Source organism: Macrosteles quadrilineatus, unplaced genomic scaffold (assembly GCF_028750875.1).
Source record: "Macrosteles quadrilineatus isolate MER2022 unplaced genomic scaffold, UCM_ALF_1.0 Scaffold_2__2_contigs__length_208266976, whole genome shotgun sequence".
Lineage (NCBI taxonomy): Eukaryota > Metazoa > Arthropoda > Insecta > Hemiptera > Cicadellidae > Macrosteles > Macrosteles quadrilineatus.
In genome coordinates, this window is record NW_026542595.1 from 11428528 (window position 1) to 11444402 (window position 15875).

At 41.2% G+C, this 15875-nt stretch overlaps 1 protein-coding gene across 1 annotated transcript in view; it reads left to right on the plus strand.

Moving 5' to 3' along the window:
• LOC128987868 (dynein regulatory complex subunit 7) overlaps positions 1 to 15875 on the plus strand; it is a 146722-nt gene extending 130847 nt beyond the window's left edge. The window contains exons 12-13 of the mRNA XM_054408931.1: positions 15122 to 15232; positions 15780 to 15875. Of these exons, the coding sequence (XP_054264906.1) occupies positions 15122 to 15232; positions 15780 to 15875 (207 nt within the window). The remainder of the gene's footprint in view (positions 1 to 15121; positions 15233 to 15779) is intronic.

A 15875-nucleotide genomic window follows, 5' to 3' on the forward strand; every position in this document is an offset into this window, starting at 1 on the left:
GTCCCTGGGAGTGCCCCTGTTGTGTTTGCAGGGGTTAATGTGTGCTCTTCACTGCCGATGGGTATTCTCAGTGAGTCGTGAGAAGCCAGCCACTTCGGTCCTTGGTCAGGGAGTGCGGCATGGATGTAGAGGTCGGGCTCTACATTGTGACGGGTGACCCCTGGCACGTCAGGTATCCGGTGCTGGGAAAACGGAGGTTGGGCCTTGGGGAACTGGGGTAGGGGCGCTGTCCCCGAGGGTATACCCGTTCCTGACTATTCCGGGCCGCCCCTTGCCGCACGATGCGCTGGTAAACACAAGATGGCTTTTAAAACAAATACTAAACCATTTCTACTAAACGCATTGTAGTTTTTGTTTAATAAAACAAAAACTAATAGCTCCAAACTGAAAAGGTTTTTGGGTCCAAGAATAGTGTTATGTTAGATCCTGTTTCTGACATAAAGTCGTCTGCAAGCACTGACAGTTTCAAATTGGTCTGCAAACAAACAGAGTGCCTGTCATTTTTAGTTGCTATGAAGCTGTTCTGTTCTCTAAAAGAACCATTGATTTAATTTATACTCTCATTAATACTCATAACTGCATTGAGATTGCCTTTCGTATTTTGAAGGAGCTGTTACTATTAGCTAAAATTGGCAACCCATGTTTGAATATTTTACTTTGAATAAGTAAAGATTTACATAAAATAAATATGGAATTTAAAATTGAGCAAACTAAAAATGGAAAACCCAATATTATCTACAATAATTATAAGTATAGAGAGAATTATGTAGCTAAGAGTGGAGAAGTAACATGGCGCTGTCTTGGTAGAAATTGTAAAGCAGTAATAAAGACAGATTCGACCAAATCTATCATAACAACAACTAATGAAAAACATACTGGACCTCACCCTGTTACTATGAGGTCAATGCTATCTCCAAAGGTAACAAATAAACAGTCTTCCTCCCAGTCATCAGAGGACTCAGAGGATACACATAGTATTTCTGAGGTTTCCACACCACAAACCCCTGACCACCCTTCCCCCTCCTCTTTGGAATCGTCTTCAAATTTATCTTTTAACTCAGAAGAAATGATACTTCCCTCATACTTATATCTTGAAGAAGAAAATAAACGGCTAAAGGAACATAATTTGACTCTTGAAAACCGTCTCCAACGTGTACTTGACCACTCTATCGAGTCTGACACCCGGCTGATGGAGTTTACAAAAGAGATATTCCCTATTCCAAACTATGCTCTTCAAAGGATAGATTGCTCGGTACAATGTGAACTCATGACAGCCTCACCTGCAGATGATCATCCTAATCAAGCCACAGAAAAACTCTTAGAAAAGGATTATTGTGCCCAAAAAAATGAAATCAAAGGAAAGGACAATCCTACTGATGCAAAGTTAGAACCATGTATGTCGCTTCTTGGAAATGGTTGGATTCTAGATGACAGTATAAAACTTTACTTTGATATATTGATGGAAAATAAATTTATCAAAAATGTCAGTTTTATTACACCAGCAGTATGTCAAACAATCAAATACTCAAAGGATCTGAAGTACACAGAGTCTTTGGTGAAATCATTGGATCTCATTAACAAATCTTTCATTATAATTCCTGTTAATAATGCAGATGAAACCAATAACAATGGATCCCACTGGAGTTTACTCATCTACAGCAACACTGAGGCAACCTTTTTCTGTTTGGACCCAATAGAGAACTACAATCTCTGCCATGCTAAACTGATCTACTCGAAATTGAAAGATATTCTAAGCCCAACTAAAGACGCTATTTTCAGAACAATATCCTGTCCACAACAGAGAAATAATTTTGGACTGCGGTACTTATGTAATTCTATATGCTGAGAGGTTAATAAATAATATTTTGAATGATAAAAACAAGGTATTTGATGAAAAATCCTTTCTAAATATGGGAAAAATAACAGAATATGACTGTGTCATGAAACGAGCTACACTAGCTTACCTGACATATAATGACCAATACAAGGCTATTGGAGTGGAGACCATCAAGAAGTTGTTTTTGGCATACAAAGATGAAGGTGAAAAAGAAGCTAAAAAGTTGAGGAACAAAATATGTATGAATAATTCAGCTGCAGATAGTATGAGACCACAACACAAAACCAAGAACCAGCAAAGAAGATACAAGAGACAAGATCAAAACTCTTGGTCAACTGTCCAAGACGGTAGGAAAACAAAGTTAATGAAAGAAAATCAGCTACCAAAGTCTCCAGATGGGTTCCAGTTTCCGACACAAAACCGCTTTGAAGTTTTAGATCAAGAGAAGAACAACAGCGGCGAGAGAAATGGAGGTTATCAATCGTCTAGCACTTGCAGGAGTACTAAGTTGTCGGAGAGCACTATAGGTCAGCGGAAAGTAGAACGCTTGTCGAAGTCGTTTAAGTCGAGATACTTGGGGTACACTGGCAAAGAAATAAAGCTAGCACTGTTTTCTGATAGCCAAGGAAGGGAAGTTGTCCACAATATTACTGCTGCTAGTAACAACAAAGTGAACTGTGAAGGTCGTGTTATGGCAAACGCTCCTCTCAGCTATGTAACGACAGCATCTAAGAGCAGCAGTGCAGATGTTGTCTTAATTATGGCTGGTACAAACGATTTATTAAATGATGATCTGAAGTACATCTATCAGTCTTGGGAGGAAGAAATTAAGGCTCTGAGTAAAGAAAAACCTCTGCTAGTGACAACAATTCCTGAATGGTTTGACCCCCGTACTATGAATGAGACAAGATATCTAAAGCTGTTAAGAGTGAATAACTACATCAGAGAGTTGGCTGCCCGGATCAATAATGTTTACGTGGTCGATCTCTCACATCTTCAAAAATTCCATTTTAGTGGGCTACATATTAATCGGAGAGGAAAGTCTGAACTGGCATGCACTACCATCAATATCCTCAATACCATTTTTGGATCACAGAGTAATGAATCATTTCATGGTGTTGGCAATCAAATTCAAGTCAGTGATGTACATATGAGGAGTGTAATTTCAAGACAAGGCAAACTACAAACGAAAATTTTAAAAAACAAGATTAATGTCATTGAAGCTAGCATGTGGGATGTAATTAATGCAAACAAAAAGAGCCCTACTACAGCATTTGCTCACACCATTTCGAGTGACCTCCAACACCACAAACATATGTCTGCTGGGGTAGCAGTCGTATTTCAAAAGATATTTGGTCGGCCAAAACAGACAGACTACATCAACACAAGATTAATATGCCAGACTGAACCAAGTGGTGCTACAGTGTACGGTCTAGTTACAAAGGAAGAATACAAAGGAAAGCCAACTGAATCAACTTATGATGAGGCTTTTGAACAGCTAATTGAAAATTTCAAAACAAAAAAACTGAATACTCTAATATGTTCTGCCATGGGTTGTATTCGAGACTTAATACCTATTAATCACTTTGTAAAAAACATTACAACACTGCACAAAATTACAAATGCTACAATATGTGTGGTGTCGTATGACCAACCAGCTGCTCAGCGGAAATTATGGCGTGGACTCTCACAATCTGAGTTTTTAGAGGAGCTGAAAAAAACTATTGATAGAAGCAGCCATGAAGTGGCTTCTCCAGCAGTTCAACCTGACACCTGTGAACAGCCTGTAATACCTGAGATGACAAGTAATCCACAGCAGCCCTCGAATGCTACACCAAACACTGATGTCTCATCCAGTACCACTACCTCTACCCTGCCACTGACGCCTGCTGCTGACTCCCCAACACCTGTGCTGGTTCCTGGTCATCTGCAGTTTAGTGAGGTGGTGAAGTGTTCAGTGGAAAAGCAGAGCAGTGTGAATGTGCCCCAGTTTCTAGCAGTCTCCAACCCAACATCCATTTTAAATATCCCAAATCCCGCATCACAGAGAGAGCCCAAATCAACCCGACCTTTAAACTCACAGATTCCTTTGTCACCTCCACCAAGATAATTGCACCTCTTTCTATTCTGCACCATAATGTACAACACTTACCATCTCGCCTTGATCTTCTGGAAATTGTTCTTAACGAAATAAATCCAGATATTATTGCACTCAGTGAGCATAAGATGACAAAAGAGGAAATAGAATTACTTAACATATGTAATTACACAACAGCATCCTACTTCTCTAGAAGATTGGGGCGAGGTGGTGGTGTAATAATCCTAACCCACAAAAATATAAATAACAAATGTATTGATTTACCTTCTACTCAAATGGAAAAAGAGTTTGAATATTGTTTGTCTGAGATCAGTACTCACAACTTTACTTTTTTGTTTGGATGTATTTATAGGTCTCCTAACTACTTGAACTTGGACCATTTTTTTGATAATCTGGAAACTCTCTTAAACATACTGTGTAAAAAATTTAAAAAAATTATAATTGCTGGTGACTTTAACATAGATGTTTTGAAGAAAGATGATAAATACAATAAATTTATTAATATTTTAACAATATATGGAATGAGACATACAGTTGACTTTCCGATCCGAGTAACAGAACATTCAAAAACTGCAATTGACAATTTTATTACAAATATAGATATTCACAATTTACAAGTAACCGGGTTAATTACGCACATCTCAGACCATGATGGTCAATTGATGAAACTGAGAATCACTGACCACAAAAAGCCAAAGCCAATAAGAAAACAAGTGAGAAAATTTAATGAAAAAAATACAGAACTTTTTCTTAGAGGTATAAGTTCTGAGTCCTGGTCTCAGATTTTCCAGTCTATTGTTGAGATGAAGTATAATGTATTTTGTAACATATTTAAGTATCATTTTGAGGTAAATTATCCTAAACTTTATGTAACAGAAAATTTTTGTAAACCAAAGAAGTGGATTAATGATGTAATAAAATTAAAACAATCTGAAATAGTTGATTTGGAATCTCAATTCAGAATGCTTAAAGACAATAACATTAAGATACAGATTAAGGAAAAGAAAAAAGAACTACAGAGAGAGATTATCAACAATAAAAAAACATACTTTGAGGAAAAAATTATGAACTCTAGAAATAAGGTGAAAACTACCTGGAACTTAATTAACACTGAAGTAGGTAAATTATCAAAGTCAAATGTAAACATAAAATTGTTTTATGAAGGTAAATTTTTGACAGATCCTGTAAATATTTGTGAAACTTTTAATGAATTTTTTGTCAATGCTGTAGAAAGTCTTATAGTTCCTAGAATTACCACAGTGTCTCCTGCAAACAATCATTTTATGACTCAGTTTAATACAACATTTAAATTTGTTACAGTTTCGGAGAGAGATATAAAAAGAACTGTATTATCATTTGAAAATAAACCTTCATCAGGTAATGATGAAATTCCGATATCAATCATCAAGGCAGCATTGCCATTCATCTGTACACCTTTAACACACATAGTCAATCAATCTCTATCAACAGGTGTATTCCCTGAACAATTCAAAACTGCCAGGGTGATCCCAATCTTCAAAAAAGGCGATCCAGAAGATGTCAAATGCTATAGGCCTGTATCACTCCTTCCAGTTTTTTCTAAAATTCTTGAGAAAGTTGTCTTTGATCAACTGTCAAATTATCTTGAATCAAACATGTTATTGGATAACCAACAACATGGTTTCAGGCCAAACAAATCAACAATAACAGCCGGTATTGAATTTGTTGAATCCATCATCGAATCTATTGATAGGGGTGAAAAAGTTGTAGGTATTTTCTTGGACTTGTCCCGGGCGTTTGACAGTGTTGAACACTGCAAATTAATTGAAGTCCTTAGCTATCTTGGTGTAAAATCTACCGAACTGGCATGGTTTCGCTCATACCTCTTACAGAGAAAACAATTTGTAGAAATAGAATATTTTAAAGATCATTCAAGATATTTGTATAAGGAAAAATTTGCCTCTCATCCATTACCAGTGCGGTACGGTGTCCCCCAGGGATCTATTTTGGGCCCTTTACTATTTCTATGTTACCTGAAGGGTTTACCTGAATTGACATGGGACAGAAATAGTAAAGTGTGTCTTTATGCGGACGACACTAATGTAATTGTTTCTGCTAACACAGTAGAAAATGTTGAAATGTAATCTTTGATTGGCTTATCTTTAATAAAAGACTTTTTAAATAGTAAAAATCTTCTTTTAAATTCTACTAAATCAAATTTTGTGTCATTTTCAACTAAGAGAGCAAGAAATGGGACAAGTCCAACAATTTTCATTGAAAATGAAATCTTGAACCATGTAAATGAAACTAAATTCTTGGGTCTAATTATAGACGAACATTTATCATGGGACAACCATATTGAACATGTTATAAATAAAACATCTAGTGGCATACACGCTTTAAGGAAAATGGTCCACTGGTGTAATCTAAAAACCATGAAATCTATTTACTTCGCCCTAATTCATTCTCATATTGCCTACGGTATTAGTATATATGGATCGACAACAATAAAGAACATGGACAAAATTCTCATTCAACAAAAACGTGCATTGAGAATAATGTTTCATCTGAAACGAAAAGTTTCAGTGAAACATATTTTCAAGGATTTAAAAATATTTACAGTTATCGGCTTATACATTTATGAAACAATAAAATTTACACTACTCAACAATAAAATTTCAATTGGCAACACAACCCATTCGTATAACACAAGAGCTCATCGTTTAGTTGAACAACACAAATTGGAATTTTTTAAAAAGAAAACCACTTACATGGGCAATTTATGTTTTCATAACCTCCCTCAAAATATTAAATCAGAGAAAAACCATAAAAGGTTGTTAAAATTACTTAAAGAATATCTAATTAAATCTGCTTTTTACTCTCTCCAAGACTTTATCTCATAGCAACTTTATTTTTCTTGTAAATACATGATTTTTTAACTCTCTCTCTCTCTGTCTCTATCCTCTTGTAGTTTTTGTAACTAATGTTTATTTTGTATCTTAAACATAATTTTTATTTAAAGGTTTCTTCTATGTATATATTGTAAATACTGTATGATGTGGGAAACTCAGTTACATGTGACGTAGTATGAAACTATTTTATATTATTTTACCTTATGTTGTATGACCTTATGTTATATTTACCTTATGTGTGACTCTATTCTTTGTAAATGTTACAAGAAACAGAATAAAGATGATATTGAATTGAATTGAATTGAATACCCTGAACACATCTTTGATAAGTAGCTCAAATGAGCAAGAAAAGAAGTCGGAAGTAGAGCGAGACCCTTTTGGGCGAAGCTCCAAGGTCCAGAGATCGCCAACATTGAAAGGCGTGAAGACGTCCCCGCCACCTGCAACTTTCAGGTGTACAAAAGACTTGACTTTGGGATCTCCCTTGACAAGTGGAGAAGGAAACGGTGAACCACCCTCTAAGTCTGGTGAAGGGATGCCGGAGGAATCCCTAACAGCAGCGTTAGATCTGGAAGTGTCGGGAATGGTACTTCTGCGTCAGCAATATCTTGACGCAGAAAATGACATTGAAAACCGGCTTCGAAACATGGAGCAGACCATAAAGGCAATGCTTGAAACCTTTAAGACGCAGAGAGGAGTTAACCAAGTGGTTAAAAATGGTATGGCTAAGCTCGAGGATGACCTTGGTTTTGTCTTCGCCTGCCGGCTGGTGAGCAAGGCGGCCATGGAAAGGATCGCCGAGAAGGTGGTGTCCCTACCTGATGACAATGCGCGACCTTCCAAGAAACGCAGGAGGCCTACATCAGAAAGCCCTCCAAAAAGAGAAGAGGTTGTTCAGACAGCAAAGCCTAAAGTTAAGGTCAAGGCGACCCAGACTTCTAGGTCCTTCTCTGACGTAGTTGCCGCTCCAGCGAAACCTCAACAGCCACAGCAACCTGCGACACCCATTGAGGGTAGCTCCCGAAAGGGGTCAGTCGTAGAAACACCATCTGGGACTGTGTGGGAAAAGCACCTTACGAAAAAGGAGAAGAGGAAATTGAGGCACGCGGAAGTCGGCTCCAAGACATATGCCACACATGGCAAGACTGCCACATATGGCAGTGAGGGTGCAGTCGACCGGCGTGGCCCAAGCTGTGCCTGGCTCGGCACTCGCTTCTAAAAAGTCGGGCCCAAAAAGCCCAGGACTGAGGCAATTTTGGTCAAGCCTTTGGAGGGAAGATCATTCGCCGAAGTCTTGGGTGTTATCAAGGCCAAGGCTAAGCCAGAGCAAACCGACACGGTTGTACGGTCGATTAGACAAACCCGGGACAGGGACGTCCTCCTCGAACTGGGTAAGTCTAAAGATAAAGCCGCCTTTGCCGCCGAACTAAAGGCAGCTGTGGAAGGTCAGGGCACCGTTCGTGCTCTCGAACCCAAGACGTCCGTCGAGGTTCGGGGTATGGATTGTGTGTCAACGGAGGATGACGTCATTGATGCCCTAAAAAAAGCTGTCCCCGAGCTTGCCGGACAAACGGCTAGTCTGAGGGTGTGGCTCACGAAACCAAACCGGAGTCAACAGCGGATGGCGGTCGCCGAAATGGCAGACGCAAACGCCAGTAAGGTTTTGGCACTCCAGCATTTGAGGGTTGGATGGGTAAATTGCAGGTTGAGACGGAGGGTGGAAGTAACGAGGTGTTTTAAATGCCTTGATTTCGGCCATTCCTCCCGAAACTGCGAAGGGCCGGACCGAGGCAAGAACTGCCTTCGATGCGGGGAGGTGGGTCACACTCGTAGGGACTGTAAAGTCGAGAGCTGTTTCCTCTGTAAGGAGAAAGGCCTCAATGATAAAAACGCTAAACATATAGCTGGGTCTGGGCAGTGCAGTGCATTTAAAGGCGCACTACAACAAGCGAAAGCCCAACCACGAAGATAAGGATCCTCCAGTGCAATGTAGATCGATCCAGGACGGCTGACGCGCTTCTCAGTCAGCTTGCCCTCGAACACGGTGTTGACGCGCTCTTGGTCAGCGAACAGGACCAGTACCGGGACAGGGACCCATCTCTTTGGTTTCCCGATACACTTGGTACTGCTGCGTTCTGGGTTCGTAATACAGCTAAAGTGCAGGTGAGGAGTCATGCGAAGGGCCGAGGATTCGTTTGGGTCCGGTGCGGGGATGTCACTTACTTTAGTGTATACCTCACCCCCAACGAGGCTATCCGTGACTTTCGTGGAAAGATAGATCGCCTGGAAGAGAGCGTGCGCGATACCGCCGGGCACGTTGTCGTGGCAGGGGATTTCAATGCTAGGGCTGTCGAGTGGGGAATGACTCTCACTAATTCCCGGGGGAAGTACATCCTGGACTTTGCTGCCAGGGCTGGACTTGTTGTCATAAACGAGGGCAACACGCCAACTTTCCAGCGTCCCGGAATGAGGGGAACGATCCCAGACATCACGCTTGCATCTGAGTCCGTCTTGCCGAGGATACGAGCCTGGAGAGTCCTAGAGCATTATACGGCCAGTGACCACCAGTACATCATTTTTGATGTCCTGGATAGTCATCAGAGACAAGCTACCGTGTCTCGGCAGGTGCCCGTTCGGTGGAACACCAAAAAGCTGGACGTGGCCAAATTCACCGAAGTCATACTACGGGGAGAGCCAGTGGTACCTGCTACATCTGGCGTGGCTCACGCAGAGACATGAGTTACATCATTGATGAGGCTGATAGTGTCGGCCTGCGATGAGTCAATGCCTTGCAGGAGATCCCGGTGCGATAAGCGACCTGTGTACTGGTGGACAACCGAGATCGCAGAACTACGACGGGCAGCATTGAGAGCCAGACGTCTTGCTACCAGGGCCAGAGAACCTGAAGATAGACGTCTTAAGTCTGATGCTTACAAGGTGGCTAGGAAGTCTCTTCGCCGGGCCATTAACCGGAGCAAACGCAGTTGCTGGGAGAAATTAAGGGACGATGTCGATTCCGATCCGTGGGGCCTTGGTTACAAGATAGTAACCAAGAAGCTTGGCACCCGCTCTCCACCTTCTGTTATGGACGGGGCCTCTATGGAGAGGATCGTAAAGTCCCTTTTCCCGACTCACACACTGCGCCCATTGCGGGAGTTCGGAAGGGTGGACGACGTACCGCTTTTCAGTCTCGAGGAGTTGGAGGCGGCTGTTCTATCCCTGAAGAACAACAAGGCTCCTGGACCGGATGGGGTACCTGGTGAGGCCCTGAAGAAAGTCTTTTCAATAAATCCACAAATCCTTTTGAGCACGTACAATGCCTGTCTGGCCGAGGGGAAGTTTCCCTTCTGCTGGAAAACAGCTAGGCTTGTGCTCGTGGGGAAGGGAAAAGGAAACCCAGACCTACCCTCCTCTTACAGACCTCTCTGTATGTTGGACACTGATGGGAAAGTCTTGGAAAAGTTGATCCGTTCCCGACTGAATTCAGCCATGGTTGCTGCAGGGAATCTATCCCCTCGTCAGTACGGCTTCAGGAAGGGACGGTCAACGGTTGACGCTATTGAGGAGGTAAAGCGAGCCGTAATGAGAGCTGAGGAGTTTAACAACTATTCTCGTCGGGTTGTGCTGCTTGTAACACTTGATGTGCGAAACGCATTTAATTCCGCGAGGTGGGGCGATATGCTGGACGCACTGGAGAACACTTTCCACGTCCCGGCATACCTCATGCGCATGATAGAGGACTACCTCCGGTACCGCCTCATCATTTACGACACTACAGAAGGCTCCAGGATGATGGATGTAACTTCTGGTGCTGCTCAAGCAGGGCCGGTTCTAGGAAATTTTCAGAGTTAAGCGAATACCCGAATCAGCGCCACTTAGGATTCCCCCCACCACCCCCCCCACCCCCCAAATCATTAACATAACTTAACCGTATTTGTGAATTTTTTCCCAATAATTTTGGGAAGAACTTTTTTATAAGTTTAGGATAGAAGAATACTTGCAAAATAAAACTGTTTATTATTCGCAGAAATTTAACATTTTTACACTTTTACTCATCATATAAACTTTAGCAAAACCAAGGCAACACTAAAAAAACAGGCCGTAATGCTCGTCAAGCATGACGTCACGATAGAAGACGGCAATGACGTAATGTTTGCCGTTTGTGATCAGCTGCTTGTTTGAATCTTTCCTTGGAAAATAAATCAATAAATACCTACGTCATTGCCGTCTTCTATCGTGACTTCTTTGGGCTGACTGGACTCGCCACCAGATGATTTCAACAAAAATTTACTCATTGATTTGGCTTGGTTTTTATCTTACTCTTCCAAATTCGCCGTACACTTTCTATAATAAGTGACGTTTTCTTTTTTCTGCCATTGTTTTCTTAGTATCGGCTCGCAAGATGTTTGACTCATTTTATTCAGTTTCTTCTTATTTAATGTGCTTATTATAAACTTAAAACACTCGTAATCATTCACTTATCAACAATCATGAATCATCAAAACAACGCCAATACGATACCGATACGGTATACGTAAAGAGTGCTTTACAAAGTAATGCTCTGCTCTAGGATAAGAGACAGAAGGGAGGGATGGGAGGGGGAAGTTTCTTGTTTCTTGTTGTGACAAGTGGCGCTGCGCGCTTGCTTATCTCGACTCTCGAGCGCATGAGTGAATCGTGAAATGAAACCCACAGGCGCCGCGCCGTAAGCGTCAGCTCACTACAAATCGAAACTGCAAATGGCATTGAGTCCTTGAGTTGTAGTGCTGTACAAATATACACATTTTTCAAGTGCTGTTGGTACAAACAGAATAAATGCCTTTATTGTGGTATACTTGAACTCTGAGCTAAAATAAACAAAATTACGTTGTTCACGTAAAAAAAATTGTTCCGTTGGCACCACGGCGCCACTTTTTCGTGGCGCCATATGCGGCCGCGTAGTTCGCGTATGGGTTAAACCGGCCCTGTGCTCAAGGATCCATACTGGGCCCGGACCTCTGGAACGTCGCCTACGACAGCCTCTTGAGATCCGAGATGCCTGAGGAAACTGTCCTAGTTGGGTATGCAGATGACGTTGCGGCTTTAATAGCTGCACGTAGCATAGTGCTTGCCCAGCTGAAACTAAATCGAGTCATGCGAACCATTAACTCATGGATGGCAGAACATGGTCTCTCGCTCGCTCTGAGCAAGACTGAGATTGTGATTCTGACTAAAAAGAGGATTGACACCATCGTGCCTTTGATGGTGGGGAACGTTGAAGTCCAAACCACTCGTGCCGCAAAGTACCTTGGGGTCATGGTGGACAGCAAGCTCAGCTGGCGAGACCAGATCACCCGTAAGGCGGACAAGGCCGCTAAAATGGTTTCTTCCCTTAGTCGGTTAATGGCCAATGTCGAAGGTCCGCGGTCCAGCCGCAGAAGGCTGTTGATGTCTACGGTCCAGTCCGTACGGCTCCTGTACGGTGCGGAAGTCTGGGCAGACGCTCTCAATAAGGAGATATATAGGATGCGACTCGCCTGAGTGCAGCGTCAGGCAGCACTAAGGGTAGCATCTGCCTATCGAACAGTGTCCGAACCCGCGTCCTGGTGGTTGCTGGAGTCATCCCCGTCAAACTTTTGGCGGCGGAGAGGAAGGCAATTTATCAGCGCCGTGGGGAGGACCAGGCAAGAATTGAGGAACGCACCCGGACCTTCCAGCTGTGGCAGGAGAGCTGGGAACAGGAGACAAGGGGGCTCTGGACCAGGCGACTGATACAACGGGTCCAACCTTGGGTTAATCGGCGGTGCGGAGAGGTGAACTTCTACCTCACCCAATTTCTGACGGGTCACGGCTTTTTCCAGTCGTACTTGTTCAGGATGGGCAAAGCCGTGTCACCCGATTGCATATACTGCCCAGGCATTCCCGATGACGTGGAACACACTTTCTTCCACTGCCAGCATTGGGAAAGGCCCCGCCTAGAGGCTCAACAGTTCGTAGGAGTGCTGTCGGTGGACACGGTCATACCAATGATGATGGAAGGTGAGGACAATTGTACCTGTGTGTCACTTTACATCCAGGGTGTTCTCCGCGCCAAGAAGCTTGACCTCGACCGGGATGCGGTGTAGGTCAAAAAATAAATAATGCCAGAAACGGTGCGAGCCCTGTGGGCTTAGGTCACATGTTGGCCTGACTTGAAGTAATGTGACAAACAATTCCAGGTCTGTGTCCAACAGAGTAGAGGGGGTTTTTTAGTGAGTAGTCTGTGATAAACTCAGGAGTCTCACACTACAGGCTGGCTACCTGTGTGCGTAAAAGCATTTTCCCTCCTCACCCTAAAAAAAAAAAAAATTCTATATCAGGAGATTGGGAAGCCAAACACTCAAGTCCCATTGCTAGTAGCCGCCAGCAGCTTTCCTTGTTCACCAAAAAGTCTGTAGGAGCGCCACTAGTCAGACATCACTAAGTCCACACAGTTAATGTGTTTCCTGTGAAAATTGTGTGTACGTGTGTGATGTCCACATAAGCAACCAGGTCCACACAGTCTGGTCACATTCACACTCATGTCCCCACAGCTTATGCAGCACGAAAGCACGCACACACAGATATCACTTCGAAAACCACTTTTTTGGATCCAGGGGGACCCAAAACGAATATATCTACTCAAAACTCAAACTCGGAAATTTTGATGAAAACAATACTTTCTCCACAGGCCTATACTATGGTATAGGGGGAGAAAGTAAAAAAATGTTCATTTAAATTTAATAATCAGTATTATTGCAGCTTTAAAATTTAAAATTTAACATGTCAATAATAAATTAAAAGATATGTATGTATGCATACATTAAGGGAGATGAAGGTCATGTATGTCAAAGTTTTATTCGAAGATTTGGTCAGTTTTTCTCATATCAGCCTAAACAAGATTTAAAATTAATCAAAACCAAAATGTTGGTATCCACTACTTACCACATTTAAAAGTCATAACTTAAACGTTTCTATTAAGGCCATAAAAGTTGAGTTTTGTTTCTAAAAGCGTTGGCGGATGTGTAACTATTATATGCAACAGATGTAAAGATGAAAAGGTTTCTATTTTGTGTCCTCTTCCCGTTGCAAAGCACAGGTACAACAACTAGTATATTTATATATATAGGTATATATAATAATTATGGTTGTGATTAGGGCTACTATTACACTAATAATTGGAAACATTATAACATTATATTCTGTTATTGTATTTGTAAAAAAACATGACTATGACCTAAGTGTCGAAACATGTAGTTTCTTAATTAAAATGAATTTAAAAGGGTACTTAATGTTGTTATAATGTTTCCAATTATTAATAGGTATATATATATATGTATAGGTATATATATATATATATATATATATATGTGTGTGTGTGTGTGTGTGTGTGTGTGTGAGAGAGAGTGTGTGTCTGTTAGCACGATAACTTGAGCAAAAATGATCCGATTTCGATGAAATTTAGTGTAAACCTACATTTATTCAAACGAGTTCGCGAACCAGCATGATCGGACTATGGGAACGGGGGTTTACGGGGGGTTTTATGAGGTAAAAATAGGTTTTTCCCATTTTTGACCCAAAAAACATAAAATTTAGCAATTTCTTTCCAAACCATTTTGTAGAGCTTAAAAAAACAAATAATTTAGTATATTGAAGCGTTATTATGTGCCTAGTGGTTACGGAGAAAATTCCAAAAAAATGTAAATTTAAAATTCACATGTTATTCTTATGGAGAAACTTGCTTAGCCTGCAGGTTTGCTGCGGCGGGGGTATTTTTTTAAAATGTTATTACTTATAAAAGTAGTGATTTCTCTATGTAGGGAATCAATTGAACTTTATAATAGTAGTGTCATTTGGTGTCTGGATTAATCTTGGAATTTGTAAATCAAGTTTACATTTAAAAATTTGTTTTTAACATTTTTATTTTTATAATCTTTATAATTTTATTTTTAAATTTTACACTTAGATTATACAATTACCAATTTTTTTGTTAGACAATTTTACTGTGAACAAAATGGCGAAAGAGTTATTAATTTATTACCTAACGTTTTCTTTCTATAACAATTAGGGTAAGAGTCTACAAATTCGGTAAAATTAATTAACGACAAATGAGGGTGCTGCAGGCAGCGCATTAATTCCTTTCCTAATGGATTAAGGCTGGCTTATATAGTGTATAATACATTTTTTAATGGTTCACTTTTTCCAACCCTTTACTTTCTAATACTGACTTGCCTTTTGGACCAATTAAATAAAACCCCCAATGTTTGAAATAAGTTTAATAAACTATATTTCTTTCAGATATTGCTTATAATACGGAATATACTAACAGAAACTACGGAACCAAAGTTAAAAATATCTATTTTTGATGAAGAAAGGAACAGTGCAGCAAAAGAAGGGATGAAAAGACGGGTAAAGTATCTAGCTTATATCCAAGTTGAAAAATGTATTTTTAAGAATGTAGTTAGATATTGATTGCTCTTTTGCCAATGATTGCATTACAAATTTGTTTACATCACCTGAATGTCTTGACAGGAGCAGCTTCTAAAGGAGCAGACAGTACGAGAGGTGGAGGCAGAGACAGACCACTTGGCTGTCTACCTAGTGCAGTTTGGTGACAACAGCTGGTAGAGATGTGTCACTACAGCTATCATTGCTTACATCACCTGTGTGTTTTGACAGGAGCAGACAGTACGAGAGGTGGAGGCAGAGACAGACTACTTGGCTGTCTACCTAGCGCAGTTTGGTGACAACAGCTGGTAGAGATGTGTCACTACAGCTATCTTTGCTTACATCACCAGTATGTCTTGACAGGAGCAGCTTCTAAAGGAGCAGACAGTACGAGAGGTGGAGGCAGAGACAGATCACTTGGCTGTACCTAGTGCAGTTTGGTGACAACAGCTGGTAGAGATGTGTCACTACAGCTATCATTGCTTACATCACCTGTATGTCTTGACAGGAGCAGCTTCTAAAGGAGCAGACAGTACGAGAGGTGGAGGCAGAGACAGACTACTTGGCTGTCTACCTAGTGCAGTTTGGTGACAACAGCTGGTAG